The 22,546-nt window shown below is 35.8% G+C and overlaps 1 protein-coding gene across 1 annotated transcript in view; it reads left to right on the top strand.

Annotated features, from left to right (window-relative positions):
* LOC150094053 (prefoldin subunit 2-like) overlaps positions 1 to 22,546 on the top strand; it is a 43,564-nt gene that overhangs the window by 7,784 nt on the left and 13,234 nt on the right. The window contains exon 2 of the mRNA XM_090412748.1: positions 5,615 to 5,738. Within this exon, the coding sequence (XP_090268874.1) occupies positions 5,615 to 5,738 (124 nt within the window). The remainder of the gene's footprint in view (positions 1 to 5,614; positions 5,739 to 22,546) is intronic.

Genomic DNA, 22,546 nt, shown 5'->3' on the forward strand with positions numbered 1-22,546 from the left:
TTGTGTTAGAGATAGGGACCACGAGATGGCGGCATATGTTGAGCCGTCTCTCTTCACTGTGTGCTGTTTAATTAGTGTTAGCCTTGGGCAATCTATCTCTGATTGGGTACCAGTGGAGATTGAACTGCCCATTCAGTCTCCAAAAGTGAGATAGGACTAAATGACTTTGCCTACTCTATACGGGAATAAAAAGGCGTTAACTGATTTTTTATTTATTTTTTTTATTTTTTTTTTAAACTTCTCTGTATCTGCATGCACACAAGGACAAATATTTGTCAAATTACACTTGCAGTTTACTATATGGTTGGAATTAATTAATATTTTAATAACCAAACAAACTCTTATTCCATTTTCCATCAGTGTGTTAGCTTGGCCAGTAACTTGTCATGCCTAGCCACTTTTCCAAACCTAATTTAAGCAGTGTAAGGGCATTTAATTTTATCACCAAAATGTTCTCTGGCTAGTTTATTTTCCATGAGCAAGATCTCAAGTTTACAAAATCAAAACTGTGTTACCTCTATGAAATTGGATAACTTATTTTCAGTTGAAAAATCATTTTATGAAGGTCTTTCACATTCTGATTCTGCTACAGCATTAGAAACATGATATTTAGAACTAAAATTTGTGATTTAACAAAAAAAATAGCAAAGCTTATTAGAGTAATGGAACCAACCAGAGGCCAAGTTAAGTGACTAATATAAAATTTTAAACTTATATTAAAAGAGGCGGTCATAAATTATTCAGAGCCAAATGAAAAACAGCAACAAAAAAATAGTGTTGAAAACAAAGCATAAATAAGGCCAGTAACAAGTAAATAAGAAAAATTGTAAATCAAATGGACTAGACTACAGATTATGAAAATTAAAAATTTTAAGCCCAAAAAGGAACACAAACTAGTGATTTTGCTGGTTTGTATACATTTCACCGGTTTTTGTTCCTTTTTGGTGTTAAAAGTTTTCGTTTTCAAATGATTTAGGGTTCATATTTTTCATTTTTAAAAATGTATATTCTGTTTGATTCATCATTTTTCTTCTTTACTGGTTTTATTTATGCTTCATTTTTAGCATGTTTCTCTACTGCAGGGGTCGCCAAACGTTTTTGACCATCGACCCCGTCAAGAGTTTCTTGACTTTTTATCGACCCCATCTATTTTACTATTACGTAATATGTATGTTGATGAATTTTAGAATATTAACGCTCACTTGTATGTCGATGTACAAAAATGAGACTGTGATCGAATACGTGTAAGTATAAGTAAATAAGCAACCACGCGCATGTAGCAATCTTACTCCCGCCACGCCGGCAGGGCAGGAACGACCAACATCTGTTTATCAGTAAATACGTCATTTTGGCCTCCATAACTATTTTCATGACCTTGCTCCATCTTATAGGTCCTATTCATGTCACTGTTCCCACGATTCACTCTTAATTGAATTGTCATTCAGGATGGAGGTAATCCAAGTTAATCGAATTCAATATCACCGGTACAATGATGTCTTATATTGTTATGTCGACGCCTAACAATGTTATATCGACCCCTGGGGGTCGATATTGACCACTTTGGTGACCACTGCTCTACTGTATTGGTCTCAGTTAAGTCAACATCTGCGCGGTTAGGCCTAGTGGCTGTGCACTTCACAACCATATGACTGGGGAAGGAGTGTCCCACGTTCAATTTCGGTCGAAGATGTGAGGAATTTGAGGATCTTCCTCAGTCATAGCCAAGTTAGCTGGTCTTGGGCGTGGGCAGTAGGATTTTTTCCACCAGTTTATCTGAAGTTTTTCATCCCGCAATCTGGCAAACCGGCCCCGTGAACACACACGGATCTACAGCCATAAATACTTAACCCCCCATGAGGGGGCTCAACTCGCCCCAGTAGGGACGGGGGAGAAAAAGGCAGGAAACTTCATACGAATAAATGAAATAAAGTTCAGTCAACAAACCAAGAGTTTGGCTCCAAATATTTTGCCATCTCCACCTTCTAAAAATATGCAACCAGCTGTCTTTATTTATTCTTTTAATATAAACAAAATTTTATATTATATTTAACTTATCCTTCAGTTGAAGAAATGGGGTAGCTCCATTACCTAAATAAGTTTTACTATTTATTTTTTTTAAATCAAGAGCAACATGAAATGTAGTTAGAGAAAATCTTGATACAAAATTCTTACAATTTTTTGTGATGCCTACTCACAAATTTGTAAACCAATAGTTATTAGTTCTGTGGGTAGGCTAAGGGTTTTTCTTTTTTTTATTAATTGTGATCATCATCATCAAATTCCTGACATGTATCCTCAAGCGGTGTACAGGATATGATAGTACTACATGAAAAATTGACATCATTACTAACTTCCTATCTACAATTTTCCTCCAAATCAGTCTGTTACTTGTCAAGACTCCAATATTATCGTTATCAGATCTTATATTTCTATCGGAAGTTTATTTTTCACTTGGTTAGACTATAATAAATTTAGTTTAATCCTTTATCCAAGTGTGAGCAAACATAGTTTGCACCTGAAAGTATCTTCAGGACTGGGGTAAGGTAGTACAACACCAGGCAACTCGTTGTAAAGGTGAAGCAAGCTAACATCCCCCCCATCTCAGTATCTCTCATAATGCAAAACACATCTCCTTGCAGATATGTATAATATTATGCATTAAGGGAAGGGCCACTACCCAGACTAGTTTCGACCTTTATTGAGGTCTCTTCAGTGGGAGCCAGGCCCAAGGGGAGATACCAGGCAGAAGCATTAGGAAGGTTAGTTCTTTGTTATATTCCCATGCTTTCTCAACTATTTGTCGTAAAGTGAAGATCTGATCCTGACAGCTTCTATTTGGCCTGAATCCAGCTTGTTCTTCACCAAGCTTTTCTTCTACAATTCTTCTCAACCGTTTCTACAGTATGCTTGCATAGATCTTGCCAGGAACACTCAGTAGGGAAATACCTCTGTAATTCTCACATTCAGTTTTATTTCCCTTTTTATATATGTGTACTATTAGAGCTCTACTCCAATCATCGGGAATTCATCCCTCTGTTAGGCTTTCTGAACTATGCAGTGCGGCCACTGTAAGACTTTTATACCTCCATATTTCAGCATTTCTCGTTCAATATCATCTACTCCTACTGCCGTTCCACATTTCAAGCCTTTGATGGCTTTTTCTACTTCAAGTATGGATATGTATTCCTGACTATATGCCTGTTGAGTGTTTTTTATCACTGTACTATCACTGCTTGTTTCATTTAGCAATTTTTCGAAGTAATTACTCCATACTTCAAGGATATTTTTTCTCCTGTTTTCATGTAACCTTTATCATCCCTAACTCCTTTTACGGCACTCTTTCCTTCATTTCTAAGCTTCTTCAACAACCTCCATAATATCTTACCACCTTCTTGATATTTATTTTCTATGTTCTTGCCAAAGTCCTCCCATGACTTTTGTTTAGCTAGTTTTACAGTGTTTCGCTTTCTTACATTTGTCTCTGTATTCTCTAAGAGCACAAGCTGACTTATTTGCCAGGAAATTTTGATATGCTTTCTTCTTTTCCTTCACTGCCTCTTTAACTTTCTGTGTCCACCATGGAGTTCTGATTTTTCTATCCTTGCAGACAACCTCACCACATGCCTCTCTGGCTGAATCAATCAGGGTTTTCTTCAAGGCTTGCCACTAAATCTCCAAGGTTTGGTTCCTGTTCTCAAATTCTTTCATTTTTTCTTTAATAATCTTTGTATATTTTAGTCTACAGTTCACATCTGACAGCTGCTCAACTTTTATTCGTTTTAAAACTTTCTTACATGTTATCTTTTCAGTACAAAATTCAATTTCATCCTGCTTAAGACTGAATAGTGATCACTTCCAATTTCAAATCCTCTGTTCACTCTGGTGTCCTGCACCAGGGAGAAAACATCACTATTAACAATAACAATCTTCTTCCTTTCCTCTACTCTCCATGTGAATTTGTGCACATTTTTATGTTGGAGCATGGTGTTAGTAATAACTAGTCCATGTCCTGAGCAGAAATCCAACATATATTTGCCATTATTATTGCCTTTGCTCTTTTCTCCAAAATATTTTTGTATGTCTGACAATCATTTCCTACTCTGCTATTTAGATCCCTAACAAGGACCAACTTTTCCTTTTTCATTGTGTCAGTTGCTTTTTCTAAAGCCTCAAAAAATTCCTGCACTTCTACCTTAGAACCTTCTGTGGGACCATAGGCACAAATAAGTCTCATTGTCCAGTTCCCCATTCTCATATTTGTTCACATTACTCTACTTGAGACTGACTGCCATTCAAGAAGATTAGCCTCGTATTTTGTGTTGAATACTATGGCTACTCCTTCTTTTCCTTGATTGTCATTGCCCGAATATAACATTTTGTATTTATTGCTCAGAAGGATCTCGCCAATTTTTGTCTTTTTTGTTTCAGTCACCCCTATTATGTCGATCTGGTACTTATCTAATTCCTCAGCTAGCTCCATTTCTTTGCCATTCAGGCTTCTTATGTTGATGGTACCGATCTTTAACTTTGGTGATGTTGAGTTGGGGTGTTTTTTTCAGATTTGTTCCAGTAGCTGACTTTTCGCTGTTCGCCCTGGTTCCCTGGCGAAAACAACAGGGGCCTTGTTTAACCGGGCGACGCCCCAGCGGGCATGAAATTTTGTCATGTTGTACCATCATTTTTTATTTTGGTTTAACCAATAAGATTACAATTTGGTCGGCTAAATCCCAAATTGCCAGCCCATCCTCGTTCGTTCAGTATTCAGGTAGATACCCAACAGGGTGCACCATGAGAAGGTGAGGATTGGACATTAGGTCAGAAGCCCTGGTTGTTTTTTTGCATTCCTTTAAAGGCTATGTGGAGGTCTCCTCTCGGTTATACAGCTTTGACCCTTAAGCACCCCTTTATTAATTGTTCATATTTTTATTTATTAAAGTCCAAATTCCCATGATCTGGAAATCCCATGATAGAGACCAAACATGGGACTTTTTAAAGCCACCTCAGGCTAAGCAGAGTGTACTTTCTCACTAGGAGATGAAATTCATCTCCCACCAAGCACAGGCATTCATGCCACAACTCTAATCCACAGCCTGCTCCTTGGGGAGTGGGCATGCTAACTTTAAGTTAATTATAAGTTAGCCACTTGACTAACCAGACTGGGAAATGGTAACTTACTGGTGATTAACCACCCAAACAGCCACGTGGCTAGAATATATCAAAAATACAAGATTCATATCCTAAGCAGGGTGTAGTTTCTCACCAGGAGATGAAATTCATCTCACCAAGCACAGGAATTCATGGCAGAACTCGAATCCATAGCTTGCTCCTTGGGGAGTGGGTATGCTAACCACTTGACTAACCAGGCTGGGAAATGGTAACTTACTGATGATTAACCACCCAAACAGCCACGTGGCTGAAATATATCAAAAATACAAGATTCATATCTGTGTAATCATTGACTTGTCAACATGTCAAGGCTGATTCAGTAGTTAATCAAATTAGGTATGATTAGATAATTAGAAATGTTAATTTTTAATGACTAGGTATTTTTCATAGTCTTATTAGCAACAATAAAATTAAAACCATTGCTTGTTATTTTGTTTGTGTGCTACAGTTTAGTTGTTGATGCTCTAAAGCAAGTCGGTGAAGACAGAAAATGCTTCAGAATGATTGGTGGTGTATTAGTGGAGAGAACAGTTAAAGAGGTTCTTCCAGCAGTGGAATCTAACAAAGTATCAGTAAGTAGAAATTCATGAAACACTGGTATTCTGTAAATATATCTTTTATATGAACCAGTATGATATCCTTATTCTGTATTAGAATTTCATGAATAAGCCTCGTTTTCTGTACACCCCTTGAGAGTGCAAATCTGCAAGTTGATAAATTGTTGAAGTGATGGGGGGGAAGACCTGTAAGAAAACTTAAAGGTGAGTTTGTACAGTTTGTCCTTTAAACTTCAAAATGTAAGAGATTTTAAAGGTCAAATTTTAAAACCTAACAAATAATAAACCAGTTTTGAGTGTAAGTTGATAAAGTATTGTAATATTATGAGATATTGTGGCAGACAATTATAACAAAAGCAAATGTTCTCTTTGGGAGCATATACCAAAAAATGATTTATTCCTTACAACTATGTTGCTTACTTTTCATAACTTTTCCTCTATAGTACAACTTTGCTGGATACTTTTCAAGGTATTAGTTTCTTTTGCTGATGTCTTTAGTTTCAAAAGAACTAAATCAAACATGGCATCTAAAACTTTAGATACTTATATCTTATCAGTATTTACTAAGAAAAGTATTTGATCATTCATTTGTAATCCAAAACTAGTGACAAACATTTTTAATGAACTGTCTTAAATTACTATAGCAAATTAATGTTTGCTTTTAGTATAGGAAAATGTATAGGGATTTAATTTGTTACTAGAGAGTGTTTAGCAAATTTCCTTTACATTAGCATTGTTAGGTGACTATACTTTTTTTGTTCCATTAAGGTTTTGATTTAACTGGGATTTACTGTACAGGTAACCCTTGTATAACGCGGATGTTATGTTCCACAGAAATGCTGTGTTATATAAATTGCATTATGTGATGCTCATATTATATAGAAAAAGTAGGGTTATATTCCAAAATCGTTTTTTTTTTAATTATATAAACAACAATGACATATCCAACAAAAAATATTTTTATTTAATTTAGGTAATTCATATAAGTTAAGAAAACAAACTATGAAACAAAATATATAGTATAAACTTATAAAAATATAAATTCTATGTAAATTTCACTGCACATAATGCATAAATGTTTTAGGCAAAATAAAATAAAGTGCATAATTTAATCGTCATCACTGTCTTCAAAATGAACATTTCATAGATGTTCTTTATTTACGAGTGACCGGACGTCGTTATCACTTGAAATCTCTTGGACATCATTTGTATAATTCTCATTGCATACTTTGGCTGGTTTAGTTATCATGTCAGTAATACGATCTTGCTTATGCTATGCTGCAATTTTTTTATTAAGTTCATAATAAGGAGCTAAACAAATATTCAATTGTCTCGTGAATTTTCCAGAGCTCTTCATTGAGGGATCATTATCAGTAAAATAACTTCCTAACTTTCTTGCCAAGTCCAATCCTTCTGCTAATTTCTTTAACTGATTTATCACAATCAGAATCTTCGGCAGAACTTTCCCCACCATTTGGTCTGACATCATCTATTAATTGTACTAGGTCCTCCTAATTTAAATCTATTTCCCCATCACTTAATTCACTAATTTCGTTTTCAACCATATCGCAAAAGCACTCTAAGTGGGCATTACTATAAAAATAATTTTTTTACATAAAAAAGCATTACATATTGTATGTAACTCACCAGAAAATAAACTGCTCAGCTTGTAATTAACACTGTTATGATTTTTAATGCACTTTCCTTGCAGAAAACGAAGACAACTTTCAACAATAAACACTTTAATTCTCGTAGAAAGGCTTAGACGTTGGTTATACATGCTTATTAAATAACTTAAGGAAATTACAATCTACAAAGGATATAAATTAAACTTTAATCTTTATTTCTGTCCTACTTTGGCCAAACAGGCAGGACAGCGAATATCAGAACACAAGGACTACATCCAGTTTCACCAGTACAGCCACTCTGGTCTTGCAGACCATGCTCTGGATGCAATCCACAGAATATGGTGGAAGAAAGCCACGGTAATGCACCGTAGTAAATTCAAATTTGAAAGGCTATTCATGGAATCAGCCTCAGCCCTAAGAAACATGCCAAACCTCAACAAATTTGGTTGCATGAGACTGCTCCAAATTGGGAGACTTACATCAGAAGACCTTCAGCCCAACAGCCAAGAATACCTACATAGGGGGCACCATCAGGACTTTTAGGAGAAACAATAACTTCCTGCTTCGTTCTCATTTACTGTGTGTAGTGCCTGCGTGCACGTGTCTTTATTTTAAATTCCTGTGAAGATGGCAACGTCACGTTGCCAAAATATTTGAAATGTAGATTAAAGTTTAATTTAATTTATATCCTTCATACGTTATAATTTCCTTAAGTTATTTAATAAGCAATAAACACTTTATATGGTAAACAATTGATGTACATGCTTGCAAAAGGGTATTTCCCCTAATTGCTACTTATAATTATATGCACGATACAGGCAGACTCAAATTTAACGAAGATAAAATTTGCTTTTTGAGTCATGCGGTGAAAAATATGAAAAGAGAAAGGGTTACTACAATTTGTAGACAGTGTTTTTATTGAAACCATGTTGTATAAGTATCGCGTTATACGAAGGTTACCTGTACTTTGTTCCATCTATAAATGTTAGTTTCACTATAGCAACACCATTGGTGATAACAAGTCCAAGTTAATTCAAAGATACTGAAAATAATCACTTTCAAATTATATGAATGTGCTCAAAGTTGGCTCCAATCCACTTAGCTTTTTTTTCTTTCTCATTAAATTTGTCCATGAAGTTGAACGAGTAGAGCTAAGCAGAAAGGAGTACCTGAGATAGAAGTAGTATCACTAGGATTCAGGATTGGATGGATAGGAATGATATTCCATATGGACACATGGCTTTTTTGAAAGGTGGGGGAGGGGTCTTTTGTTAGTTACTCACTTTCTACAATAAAGTGGTAGTAGAGTTGGATAAGCAAAATGGTTATAGATATTGTAAGACTTTGCAAAGACATTTGGTAAGGAGTCTGGATGGGAACCCTATTATGTAAGCTGGAACAAATGGAGGTGACATGAGGCTGTGATATAGATAAAAGGGTGGCTGGTGGACAGATAGTAGCAGTATATGGTGGATTGAATCAAAGAGAAGATAGGTGGCCAGTGGTTTGTTACAGGGCTGTCTACTTGGCCCACACCTGCAGCTGGATATTTCCCCTCTAGGGGTTGGATATCCAGTTGTTTACTGACAATGCTAAACTAGTGGAGGCAATAATTAATAAAGATGTAGAGATCTCTTCATGATGGTTTTGAATAGACTGGCAGTGTAAGTAAAGAATAATGGTTGCTGCCAGCTTTTTTATTGAATACGCTTTAATGGTACATCTCTCATAAGCATCCATGTGAAATTGCAAGTCATTCTATCAAGTAGTTTGTTTTATACAGCTGTCTGAAGCAAAAGTGTTGTCTGTATCCCTTGAAATGATAAAATTGAGTATCGTGCAGTTATAAAATTCTTTGTAAAAGGTTTAACAGCAAAAGAAGTTCAGAAAAGTTTGTGGACGCTCTTGTCCTTTGTTTTCTACAATTAAGAACTGGGCTGCCGAGTTTAAACGCGACCGTACCAACCTTGATGATCCACGTCAAGGATGTCCAAAAAGTGTAACAACACCAGAGTCATCATTGAGTGCATGATATGGTATTGAATGACTGGTGAGTCAAAGTACGTGAAATTGCTGAGACAGTAGGCATCTCAAAAGAACGTGTAGGATTATTTTGCATGAAGAATTGAAAATGAAAAAGCTTTGTGCAAGATGGGTGCCATGCAGATAAAAAACGCATTCGAATGAAAATCTCTGAACAGTACTTGGAGCGTTTTAACAAGAATAAAACTTGATTTTGTACATTGATTTATTACTATGAATGAGACTTGGATTCACCGGTACACACCAGAATGCAAACAGTGGACAGAAACCGGCTGTTCAGTGCCAACGATGACAAGTTCATGGCATCAGTGTTTTGGAATGCTAAAGGTATTTTGTTTATCTTGAAAATGGTAAAACAACAACCGGGGAATATTATTCCGATCTTTTAACCAGACTAGACGAAAACTTCGCAAGTAAAGACCTGGTTTGCAGAAGAAAAAAAATCATCTTTCATCAGGACAATGCACCTGCCCACAAAGGTGTTTTTCAATGGAAAAATTAAGGGATCTGCACTATCAATTGTTGGAACATCCACCCTATTCCCCAGATTTGCCTCCCTCTGGCTTCTATCACTTCCCAAAACTAAAACTCTTCCTCGCTGGTCAGGGTTTTTGTTCGAATCAAGAGATGGTTGCAGCTGTAGAGGGGGATTTTGCAGATCTTACTGAGAATCACTAAGGAATGGGATAATGGTGCTGGAGCATCGTTGGAATAAATGTATTGGTCTTATGGGAGATTATGTCAAAAAGTAAAAATAATTTTAAAATTATAAATTCGTTTTTTCATTGTTAGGCTGAGAACTTTGCAGACTATCCTTGTACTTACTTCTAGAAAAGCCGTGTTAGTTTATTGTTTCCAATATTATGTATCATGTTTTCTTCATTAAAAGATTTTGCAGATTTATTGTTTCACTTCTGATAATTTTTCATGAAAATTTGCACATTAATGATTTCTAATGTTACACTTTTTGGACATCCTTCACGTGGATCATCAAGGTTGGTACAGCTGTGTTTAAACTCGGCAGCCGAGTTCTTAATTGTCGAAAATAAAGGACAAGAGTGCTCATAAACTTTTCTGAACTTCTTTTGCTGTTAAACCTTTTACAAAGAATTTTATAACCGCAAGATACTCAATTTTATCCATTTCAAGGGATACAGACAACACTTTTGATTCAGACAGCTGTATAAAACAAACTACTTGATAGAATGACTTGCAATTTCACATGGATGCTTATGAGAGATGTACCAACTTAGAAAAAAAAATCTTGCCGATGATAGTCTTGCCATTTATGGTTGAGGCCAATAACTTTTCAGACCAATATTTAATAAGAAAATCTAGTTCATGCACCTTCCCCCATTTTTTTTTTCACTTTATGCATGCAATATGAGTGATACCAATTGACGGCATGACAAACATACTACAGAGATCCAGTACCTCCCCATTTTTGCAGGTAAAGCAATTCTGCAGGCTGGCTGGCTACCAGTTAGTGTATAAGACCAAAACAGATTGCGTTTTTTAGGCGGCTTCCTGATCAACTTGTGCATAGTCTTGCTGCCATCTTCACTGCCACTTTGTGTCTATAGAGAGGCCATGTAATGGTATCCAGGAAGTGCTGTTGAGGTCACATCATGGTATGGAGACTGTATGCTTTCTGTAATGGCGACATGTTCAGGAGTATTTTTCTCCCACTGCATGTTCCCCTTCTTTTTTTTCTCTTCACCTTTGAAACATTAAATATGAACTTGAGCCTGAATAATTAAACTGTCTCTGCAGTCAAACTAGAAAAGAAACCTTCCTCCAAAATTCAAAAAAAATAAAATAAAATAAATAAGCTTAAACTCAAAAATATCGCAAAGAAAAGATCTTTCATATTTACTTTACTGACATTCATGGCATCAACATCTTAAGTGACATGCATCATTACCTTCAGGCATCAAAACCAGATGTTCTGTTTCTGATTTAATCTCTAATTTCTGCTACATCACTATGAGCCAATCTAATTACACCCTGTATGATTCCTTCTTACAATTAATTACTAACACCATGTTCCAACATAAAAATGTGCACAAATTCACATGGAGAGAAGAGGCTAGGAATAAGAAAAGTCTCATTGACTATGTTATTGTTGATAGTGATGTTTTCTCCCTGGTGCAGGACACCAGAGTGTACAGAGGATTTGAAATTGGAAGTGATCACTATTTAGTCTTGAGCAGGATAAAATTGAATTTCATACTGAAAAGAATAACATGTAAGAAAGTTTTAAAGCGAATAAAAGTTGAGCAGCTCTCAGATGTAAACTGTAGACTAAAATACAGAAATATTATTGAAAAGAAAATGAAAGAGTTTGAGAACAGGAATCAAACCTTGGAGATTCAGTGGCAAACTCTGAAGGAAACATTGATTGATTCTGCCAGAGAAGCATGTGGTGAGGTTGTGTGCAAAGATAAAAAAATCAGAACTCCCTGGTGGACACAGGAAGTTAAAGAGGCAGTGAAGGAAAAGAAGAAAGCATATCAAAAGTTCCTGGCAAATAAGTCAGCTTTTACTCTTACAGAATACAGAGCCAAATGTAAGAAAGCTAAACAGTGTGTAAAACTAGCTAAACAAAAGTCATGGGAGGACTTTGGCAAGAATATAGAAAATAAATATCAAGAAGGTGGCAAAATATTCTGGAGGTTGTTGAAGAAGCTTAGGAATGGAGGAAAGAGTGCTGTAAAAGGAATTAGAGATGATAAAGGTGAAATGAAAACAGGAGAAAAAGATATCCTTGAAGTATGGAGTAATTACTTTGAAAAACTGCTAAATGAAATAAGCAGTGATGACAGCACAGTGATAAAAAACACTGACCAGGCATGCAGTCAGGAATACATATCCATACTTGAAGTAGAAAAAGCCATCAAAGGCTTGAAATGTGGAAAGGCAGCAGGAGTAGATGATATTCGACCAGAAATGCTGAAGTATGGTGGTATAAGAGTCTTACAGTGGCTGCACTGCATAGTTCAGAAAGCCTGGACAGAGGGACGAATTCCCGATGATTGGAGTAGAGCTCTCATAGTACCCATATATAAAAAGGGAAATAAAACTGAATGTGAGAATTGCAGAGGTATTTCCCTACTGAGTGTTCCTGGCAAGATCTATGCAAGTGTACTTGAGAAACGGTTGAGAAGAATTGTGGAAGAAAAGCTTGGTGAAGAATAAGCTGGATTCAGGCCAAATAGAGGCTGTCAGGATCAGATCTTCACTTTACGACAAATAGTTGAGAAAGCATGGGAATATAACAAAGATCTGTATTTAAGTTTTGTCGATTTGGAAAAGGCATATGACAAGGTGCCAAGAGAGAAGCTATTCAATATGCTGCAGTTATATGGTGTCAATGGGGCATTATATCAAGCAATCCTTAGTCTTTATTTGAGTTGTGAGTCAGCAGTTAGAATTGAAGGAAGTACAGGAAGATGGTTTAATGTTAAATCTGGTGTGAGACAAGGATGTACATTATCCCCTCTGTTATTCATTATCTATATGGATCACATTATGAAGGAATGTGGTATTAAACCTGATATCAAAATTGGAGATGTTAATGTCAGCTCTTTGCTTTATGCGGATGATGTTATACTTCTAAATAAATCCGCTACAAGTCTGCAAGATTCTCTGACTAAATTGAATAGCTGTTGTAATAGATATGGTATGAAGGTCAGCAATAAAAAGACAAAGACAATGAAAATAGGCAGAATCATTGAAAATGTCAACTGTGTTGTGAATGGAGAACCTGTGGAACAAGTAAAACATTTCAGCTACTTAGGCACAATTTTTACTGAAGATGGTAAACTAAATATAGAAATAGACAACAGAATCAGCAATGCTGGTATCGTGGGAAGTCGATTGAATAAATTCATATGGAATAAGAAAGAAATTAGTCGGAACACTAAATTAGCTGTATACAAGACTGTGTTCAAACCAATTTTAACTTATGGATCTGAGAGCTGGGTCAGAAGTAAAACACTTGACCAAAGACTAGAGACCGCAGATATGAGAGTCCTGAGAAAGATTAGAGGCGTGAACAGATGGCATCAATGGCAATATCATATTAAAAATGAGGATATTAGGAAAGAACTTGACATTGTCAGCATCCAGGAATGCGTTAGCAGAGCTAATCTCAGATGGTATGGTCACTTAAATAGAATGGGAGAGGAAAGATTAGCAAAACAAGTGTTCTCTGCCAGGTTGGCAGGAAAACGACCCAGAGGAAGACCAAGATATAGGTGGATTGATACGGTTCAAAGTGCCTTAGACGATAGAAATATAAGATCTGATAATGTTGGAGTCTTGACAAGTAACAGACTGATTTGGAGGAAAATTGTAGATAGGAAGTTAGTAATGATGTAATTTTTTCATGTAGTACTGTCATATCCTGTACACCCCTTGAGGGTACATGGCAGGAATTTGATGATGATGATGATGATTCCTTCTGCCATAAGGGAGTTGTTTGTTTGTGCCTTTGTGCGATCTGATATTCTTTGCCAGAGGTTGTCTAATCTAGAATCCCAATGTTTTGACCTCCTGTGGCTTAAGATTTCTTTGGTACATTTTGTTTCATTCATCTGCTGCCTTTACCATTCTCCCAATTCTGAAAATCATTCTGGCCCTATTTTCGAAGCTTCATTTCATTCATTTCAAATTTCCAAACAATGAAGTCATCTTTCTTGGTGATTTCATTGTCCATAATTCTAATTTGCTCCCTTTTTTCAAGTTTCACTGACCAAGCTGAAAAAGAAGTAGATTTTTACTGTAAGTAATAGTTTAAACCTAATTCTACTTCCAAGTGCTCTATTCAGGTGACTACTTCTCTAGGTAATTCAGATCACTATCTCATCCAAGTTTCATTTCTGGTGGAACATCCTTCTTTCAACCATTCACCACCTTGTTACTCTGGCATTACAATGGTGCATATGGGAGGACTTATGTGACTTAGTCCTCCGTCCATGATCTGGGCTACTATTTTGATTCTTCAAATCCAAGAAAAGCAGTCTATATATATGTTGCTGTAAAAGTCCAAAAATTTGTAAATAAAAATTTGTAAATCCTAGCTTTTACAGGTAAATTCTAGAATTTACCATAGTGAGGTGGTAAAAGTTAGAAAAATACTTGTAAACGCTTCCATTTCTGGTTTTTACCAAACCATTTCGGTAAATGCCAGCATTTACCGACACCAATTGGTAAAAGCCAGTTTTGTTTACATTATAATAATTTATCGATGTCAATTTAAATTTGAAACATAATGTCCACTTCACTTACAGCTATTTCTTCCTTTCCAACTTCTTTGATGCTTACAATATATTCTTTGCACAAGGTAAATTGGTTAGGTTAGGTTCCTAACCTAACTTCCTTTTTATGAAGGAAATAAAAAAAAAACGTAAAATATATTTGCACAAAAACAAAGTGATTCTAGATCGTAGAATCACTTTGTTTTTGTGCTGCTCATACCCATCTATGCTCGTGCTATACTCAGGCTTTTCTTTGCACGAGGTAAATTAGTTAGGTTAGGTTCCTCACTTAACCTTGCGATACACTGTGTCTTCATTTTTATGAAGGAAATAAAAAAAAAAAAAAAAGTAAAATATATCAGTGCAATATCACTCGTTTTTTTTATGAAAGATATAAAAAAGTGTAAAATATATAAGCACAAAAACACCAATTCTAGATCATAGCCGTTCACACCCATCTCTACTTGCACTATACTCGGGCTTTTACCAATTGGTGTTCGTAAATGAACTGAAATGATTTGGTAAAAGCCCAAAATGGAAACATTTGTAAGCTTCTTTTTTTCTCAGACTTTTACCACCTCACTATGGTAAATGCTAGGATTTACCAATTTATGGGCTTTTACAGTAACAAACACACAAGGGGAGGATGCTGGAAAGTTCTGATAAACGCCTAGACAAGGAAGGAGATAATTCACCAAAATTTAGTGAATTTTGATGAATTTCAGATTTTCCTGAAAGGACAAAATACCACATAGGATCCTTTAATTTTTTGCAGTGTGCCCACATATTCCTGTAACATAGGAAATCATCATCAAATTCCTGATATATATACCCTCAAGGGGTGTACAGGATATGATAGTACTACAAAATTTCCATCATTACTAACTTCCTAACAATTTTCCTCCAAATCAATCTGTTACCTGCCAAAACTCCAACATTACCAGATCTTATATTTCTATCTATAAAGGCACTTTTTATTGTATCAGTTCACCTATATCTTGGTCTTCCTCTGAGTCTTTTTCCTGCCAACCTGGCAGAAAATACTTGTTTTGCTAATCTTTTCTTCCCATTTTGTTTAAGTGACTATACCACCTGAGATTAGCTATGCTAACACATTCCCGTGTAAAATATTGTCGATTGTGCTTTTGTAAAATATTGTTCTTTACTTTAATTTATACTCTATCTCTCTTAAATTTGATTTATTTCTTTGTCCACTAAAATTTTCCTTACGTTTCACTCATTTCTCATATATGGGCTCATTTAATACTTTACTCAACTTAACAATAATCAGATTATTTTAGGCCCCACAATTAATCCTTTATAATCTTACATATGTTCGCTCTGTTGAAATTTATCTCTCTTGGTTTTAGAAAAATTTATTTGTTTTTCGACTGTGCCAATCTATATATACAGCATGAGAATTTAAGTTTGAACATATATAAGATCTGAATCTTAAAAATAATTTAATTCCTTAAAAGCTAGTTGTGGCATTTCTTACTTTAATCAGGCTCGCAGGGTTCGATATTTATTTGGAAACAGTGCATTGGCTAGTAGATCAGGCAAGAGATTTACACAAATATCAAACAAAAGCCTTAAAGGCCTATCACTTGCTCAGCATGCAACATTTATAATTAGACATCATATATATAACACTTAATCAACTGATTTACATCACTTAGCTCTCTTAGCTGCTTCTTACATTATACTTAGCAGCTAAACACTCTATGTAGGCATACATAGATAATTTAGCTTCTCTCTCTATTCCCGTAACTTAATAATTTGCTAATCACAATTTAATTGTAAGCATACATACAATCTCAAGTACAACTGCTGTAACATTAACAGATCAAAGCTTACTCACATGTGCGTTTCACATACAGCCCTAATAACTTGGACAATACTTCCATAAGTTCTGCTACACTTTGCCTGTCTTCCTGGGTGCTGGCTATAATTTGGACGGCCCGTGGTGGTCGTTCTATGGCAGTTTTCCTGGGAAAAATGTAGACTGAATCTCCGTCGGTAAACTGGAACCACTGTTGACGCCTTGAATTCCATACGTACATAGTACGTTCAGCGGGCTACTGGAAATACATCAGATAGTAACAGCCTCACCTGGATTCCCCTCCTCCTCCTCCCTCCTTACCTGGGGTCATGCCTCAACACGAACAAACTTGACAGAGAGAGAGCCTAGAGCCCTTTTATAGCTCCATTTATTCTTTGTTTTTTGGCTATAACTCCCTGGATCTTCTGCATGCATGATGACTTCATGGACTACCTTCGTTTTTTTTTTTTTTTTTTTTTGCGACAATTTTCTACATTTATATGACCTTTCGAACTTTTGTTCTTACTGGGTCAAGCATATCCGGGCTAATCCCTTAATTTCTGTTACGTATACACTTACAATAGATATCTTTTTTTTTTTTTTTTTTTTTTTTTTAATAGTAAAATTATTACATTAGTTTAAAAACTTTACAAATTCTGATTTCTACATCATTTAGAGCCTATTTAAAGCAGGAATTTAGCTTCTCTCTCCATTCACAATGCAGTTGGCACTTTCCCGTGAGAGATTTTACACCTGGGTGCTAACAACGTTAAGTTCTTTCCTAATATCCTCGTTTTTAATATAAGATTACCACTGATGCCATCTGTTCACACCTCTGGTCTTTCTCAGGACTCTCATATCTGTGGTCTCTAGCCTTTGGTCAGGTGTTTTACTTCTAACCCAGCTCTCAGATCCATAAGTTAAAACTGGTTCTAACACTGTCTTGTATACAGCTAATTTATGTTTTGACTAATTTCTCTCTTATTCCATATAAATTTACTCATTTGACTTCCTACCATACCAGCTTTGTTGATCCTGTTGTCATTTCCATGTTTAATTTACCATTTTCACTAAAAATTATGCCAAGTAGCTGAAATGTTTAACTTGTTCTGTATGTTCTCCATTCACAATGCAGTTGATATTTTCAATGCTTCTGCCTATTTTCATTGTCTTTGTCTTGTTATTGCTGACCTTCATACCAAATCTATTACAGGTGTTATTCAAATTTAAATTTAGTCAGGGAATCTTGCAGACTTGTAGCAGATTTATTTTAGAAGTATAACATCATCTGCATAAAGCAAAGAGCTGACATTGACATCTCCAATTTTGTTTGATATCAAGTTTAATACCACTTTCCTTCATAATTGATCCATATAGATGATGAATAACAGAATGGATAATGTACATCCTTGTCAGACACCAGATTCAACATTAAACCATCCTCCTGTACTTCAATTCTAACTGCTGACTTACAACTCAAATATAATTGATATAATACTCCATTGACACCATACAACTTTAGTGTTTTGAATAGCTTTTCTCTTGGTACTTCGTGATATTCATTTTGCAGGTCTACAAAACTTAAATACAAATCTTTGTATCATTCCCATGATTTCTCAACTATTTGTTGTAAAGTGAAAATCTGATCCTGACAGCCTCTATTTGGCCTGAATCCAGCTTGTTATTCAACACGCATCCCTTACACAACCCTTCTCAACCGTTTCTCAAGTATACTTGCATAAATCTTACCAGGAATGCTCAGTAGAGAAATACCTCTGTAATTCTCACTTTGTTTTATTTCCCTTTTTATATATGGGTACTACGAGAGAACTCTATTCCATTTATCTAGAATTCATCCATCTGACCAGGCCTGCTGAACTATGCAGTGCAGCCACTGTAAGAATTTTATACCTCCGTACTTGAGCATTTCTAGTCGAATATCATCTACTCCTGCTGCCTTTCCACATTTCAGGCTTTTGATGGCTACTTCAAGTATGGGTATGTATTCCTGATTGCATGCCTGTTGAGCGTTTTCTACTACTGTGCTGTCATTGAGTGTTTAGTTTAGATTTTTTGAAAGAATTACTCCATACTTCCAAGGATATCTTTTTCACCAGTTTTCATGTCACCTTTTATCATCTCTAATTCCTTTTTCAGCACTCTTTCCTCCATCTCTAAGCTTTTTCAACAGCCTCCAGAATATTTTGCCACTTGCTATTTATTTTCTATGTTTTTACCAGTCTTCACATGACTTTTGTTTACCTAGTTTTACACAGTGTTTAGCTTCCTTACATTAGTCTCTGTATTCTCTAAGAGCACAAGCTGACTTATCTGCCAGGAACTTTTGATATGCTTCCTTCTTTTCCTTCACTGCCTCTTTAACTTCCTGCATCCACCATGGAGTTCTGAGTTTTCTATCTTTGCAGACAACCTCACCACATAATGTTTTTTTCAGGATTTGTCATTGAATCTCCAAGGTTAGGTTCCTGTTCTCAAACTCTTTCATTTTTTCTTGAACAATGTTGGTGTATTTTAGTTTATAGTTCACATCTGAAAGCTGCTCATCTTTTATTCGCTTTAAAACTTTTTTTACATGTTCTTCTTTTCAATATGAAATTCAGTTTTATCCTGCTCAAGACTAAATGATCACTTCCAATTTCAAATCCTCTGTAAACTCTGGTGTCCTGCACCAGAGAGAAAACATCGCTATCAACAACAACATAGTCAATGAGACTTTTCTTATTCCTTGCCTCTTCTCTCCATGTGAATTTGTGCACATTTTTATGTTGGAACATTGTGTTATTAATAACTAGTCCATGTCCTGAGCAGAAATCCAACAAGCATTTGCCATTTTTATTAGCTTTTCTGTTTTCTACAAATTTTCCCTGAATACTTTTGTATACCTGACAATCATTTCCTACTCTGCTATGTAGATCCCTGCAAGGACCAACTTTTCCTTTTTCATTGTGTCAGTTGCTCTCTCTAAATCCTCAAAAATTCCTGCATTTCTCATCATCATCATCAAATTCCTGCCATGTACCCTCAAGGGGTGTACAGGATATGACAGTACTACATGAAAAAATTACATCATTACTAACTTCCTATCTACAGTTTTCCTCCAAATCAGTCTGTTACTTGTCAAGACTCCAACATTATCAGATCTTATATTTCTATCATCTAAGGCACTTTGTACCGTATCAATCCACCTATATCTTGGTCTTCCTCTGGGTCGTTTTCCTGCCAACCTGGCAGAGAACACTTGTTTTGCTAATCTTTCCTCTCCCATTCTATTTAAGTGACCATACCACCTGAGATTAGCTCTGCTAACGCATTCCTGGATGCTGACAATGTCAAGTTCTTTCCTAATATCCTCATTTTTAATATGATATTGCCATTGATGCCATCTGTTCATGCCTCTAATCTTTCTCAGGACTCTCATATCTGCGGTCTCTAGTCTTTGGTCAAGTGTTTTAATTCTGACCCAGCTCCCAGATCCATAAGTTAAAATCCTGCATTTCTATCTTAGTAAAACCTTCTGTGGGATGATATGGACAGATAAGTCTCATTGTAGAGCCTGTGTAGCTCAGTGGATGTGGCGTTTGCATACCACGGCGCTTGGCCGCACGAAGAAAGACTTGGTTTCGAGTCTAGTTGGCGACTAGAGGAAATTTTTCTAAGCCTTTTTTCGACCGGTTCCCGAGTTAGTCGATCTCTGGCACGGGCAAGCGGGTTTTTCGTCCCGTAAACTCAAGAAAATCGACCATAGAACCCACATTATTTCAGACATTAAATATATTGTGTTAGGGACCATGAGATGGCAGCACATTTGAGCCGTCTCTCTTCACTGTGTACTGCTTAATTAGTGATAGCCTTGAGCCATCTATCTGTGATTGGTACCATTGGAGATTGAACTGTCCACTCAGTCTCCAAAAGTTAGATAGGGCTAAATGGCCTCACCTACTTACCGTATACGGGAATAAAAAGGCGTTAGCTGATTTTTAAGTCTCATTGTCCAGTTCCCCATTCTGATATTTGCCCACATCACTCTACTTGATATTGCTTGCCATTCAAGAAGATTAGCCTCATATTTTGTTCAATACTATAGCTACAACTTTTCCATGATTGTCATTGCCTGAATATAACGTTTTGTGTTTATTGCTCAGAAAAATTTTACCAGATTTTGTCTTTTTTGTTTGTCCCCTATTATGTCATTGATCTGGTACTTATCCAATTCCTCATCTAGCTCCATTTCTTTGCCATTCAGGCTTCTTATGTTGATAGTACAATCTTGAACTCTGGTGATGTTGAGTTGGAGTGTGTGTTTCAGGATTTCTTTCATTAGCTGACTTTTTGCTGTTTGCCCTGGTTCCCTGGCAAAAACAATGTTGACCTTGTTTATCTGGGTGACACCTTACTCAGTATGTAATTTTGTCATCATGTTGTACCATCATTTTATATTTTGGTTTAAGCCAATAAGAATACAATTTGGTTGGCTAAATCCCCAACATAGAAAATGAATGAATATTTTGAGCAGAAGAGGCAGGAATCTATATCATTGAGAGATTTGTTAATAAAGCCTTTTCTAGAACCATTTGTCAAGAAGGTTGATTTCAAATAATACATTTCTTTATATAGTATGTCAGTAGAACACACAGACTAGCCTTTCCTAATTTATTATTTCTTTAAAATTATTATTTTAAATTACAAATTGCTTGATTGTTACTTCACTGGAGCTGTTGTGTTACATCTTTCTATTGATTGTATAATATGCTCTTCCATTTTTTAGTGTACTAAAGATGCTCGAGATATCCAGGTGAAAATTCTACCTTTTTTACTCATTAAAAATTATTTAATGTAAGTTATCCATTTCTTTTATTTCTAGTGTCCTTACTTACTTCTTCAAGTCCTAAGACATCCATTTTCTCTGGTCTCACATGTGTCAATTCCCTACCCCCCCCCCCCCCCCATGGCTGAAATTACTCATAATGACAGTCTTCATATCCATACGATCTATGTGTATGCACTTTCAGCTGATTGTAGTTCGTAGCAGCACCCAATTGTGTTTTGCGTATTTTATCTTGTTAACCTCTATCTCACACCAAACAACCTTAGACCAATTTCCTGTATTACTCATACTTACCATCATTGGAAATTATTACTCTAGTTGGATTTAGTTTCTGTGCAATCAATAGTACCCCCCATCCTTATCTTTCTGTCCTCCTAAATAAACTGAACCTATCACATTTTATTTTTTGTAATGTCAGCCATGTCTCACTAATGGCAAAATAGTTTCTAGTTTCACTACATCTACCCATGCTAAGAGCCTCTCGCTTTTATTCCTGATATTTCTAGCATTAATGTATGCACAACAACCAATTACTGAGTTGAGTCTTGAAATAACAAAAAAAAAAACAAATCTTCCTTCCTGTTTCCACACTTTACACTTTTCTCTCTTGACAGAACTGATCATGCTTTTCCTGGGATCATTCATAAAGAAGCCATCATTTTGCTCACAATTTCTACCACGTATTTAATCACAACTTATTTTAACATATTACAATATCAAACAAAATTAAATTATAAAAGGATGTGAACTGGCTTATATTTCACTAAATTTCAAACCAGCATCTCAGAGCAAAATAACATGTTGCAGTTTACACATGACAGTAAGTGAAACAATTCAAATTGTGATAAGATCTAGAATCCTAATTTGGCATCTTCTAATATATAAAAGAAGTATTACAGTTGTATAGGAGTTAATCTTATCATGACCATCTCCCAAATTTTGGCAGATTAATGCAGCCTTACAGAAGGACTCTAAAAACAATTTCTCTGTTTTTAGAGTCATTGATGACTCTAAAAACAGAGAAACCTACTATGCATGTCCATAGTAAGCTAATTCACAGTCAAACCTCATACATTCCAGGATGTGCTAGAGGATGGAATTGTTCCTTAAGAGAGTGTACCGAAGTTGCTAAATTGACTTGTGTGTGTGTGAAGGTTATATTTTGTTCGTTCTTTGGCTATCTTTTCAGATGTACCTCAGATATGTGGAATAAGAATGGTAGT

Source organism: Typopeltis vanoorti, chromosome 23, assembly GCF_054136105.1.
Source record: "Typopeltis vanoorti isolate ZY-2024b chromosome 23, IOZ_Tvanoo_1.0, whole genome shotgun sequence".
NCBI classification, from domain to species: Eukaryota; Metazoa; Arthropoda; class Arachnida; order Uropygi; family Thelyphonidae; genus Typopeltis; species Typopeltis vanoorti.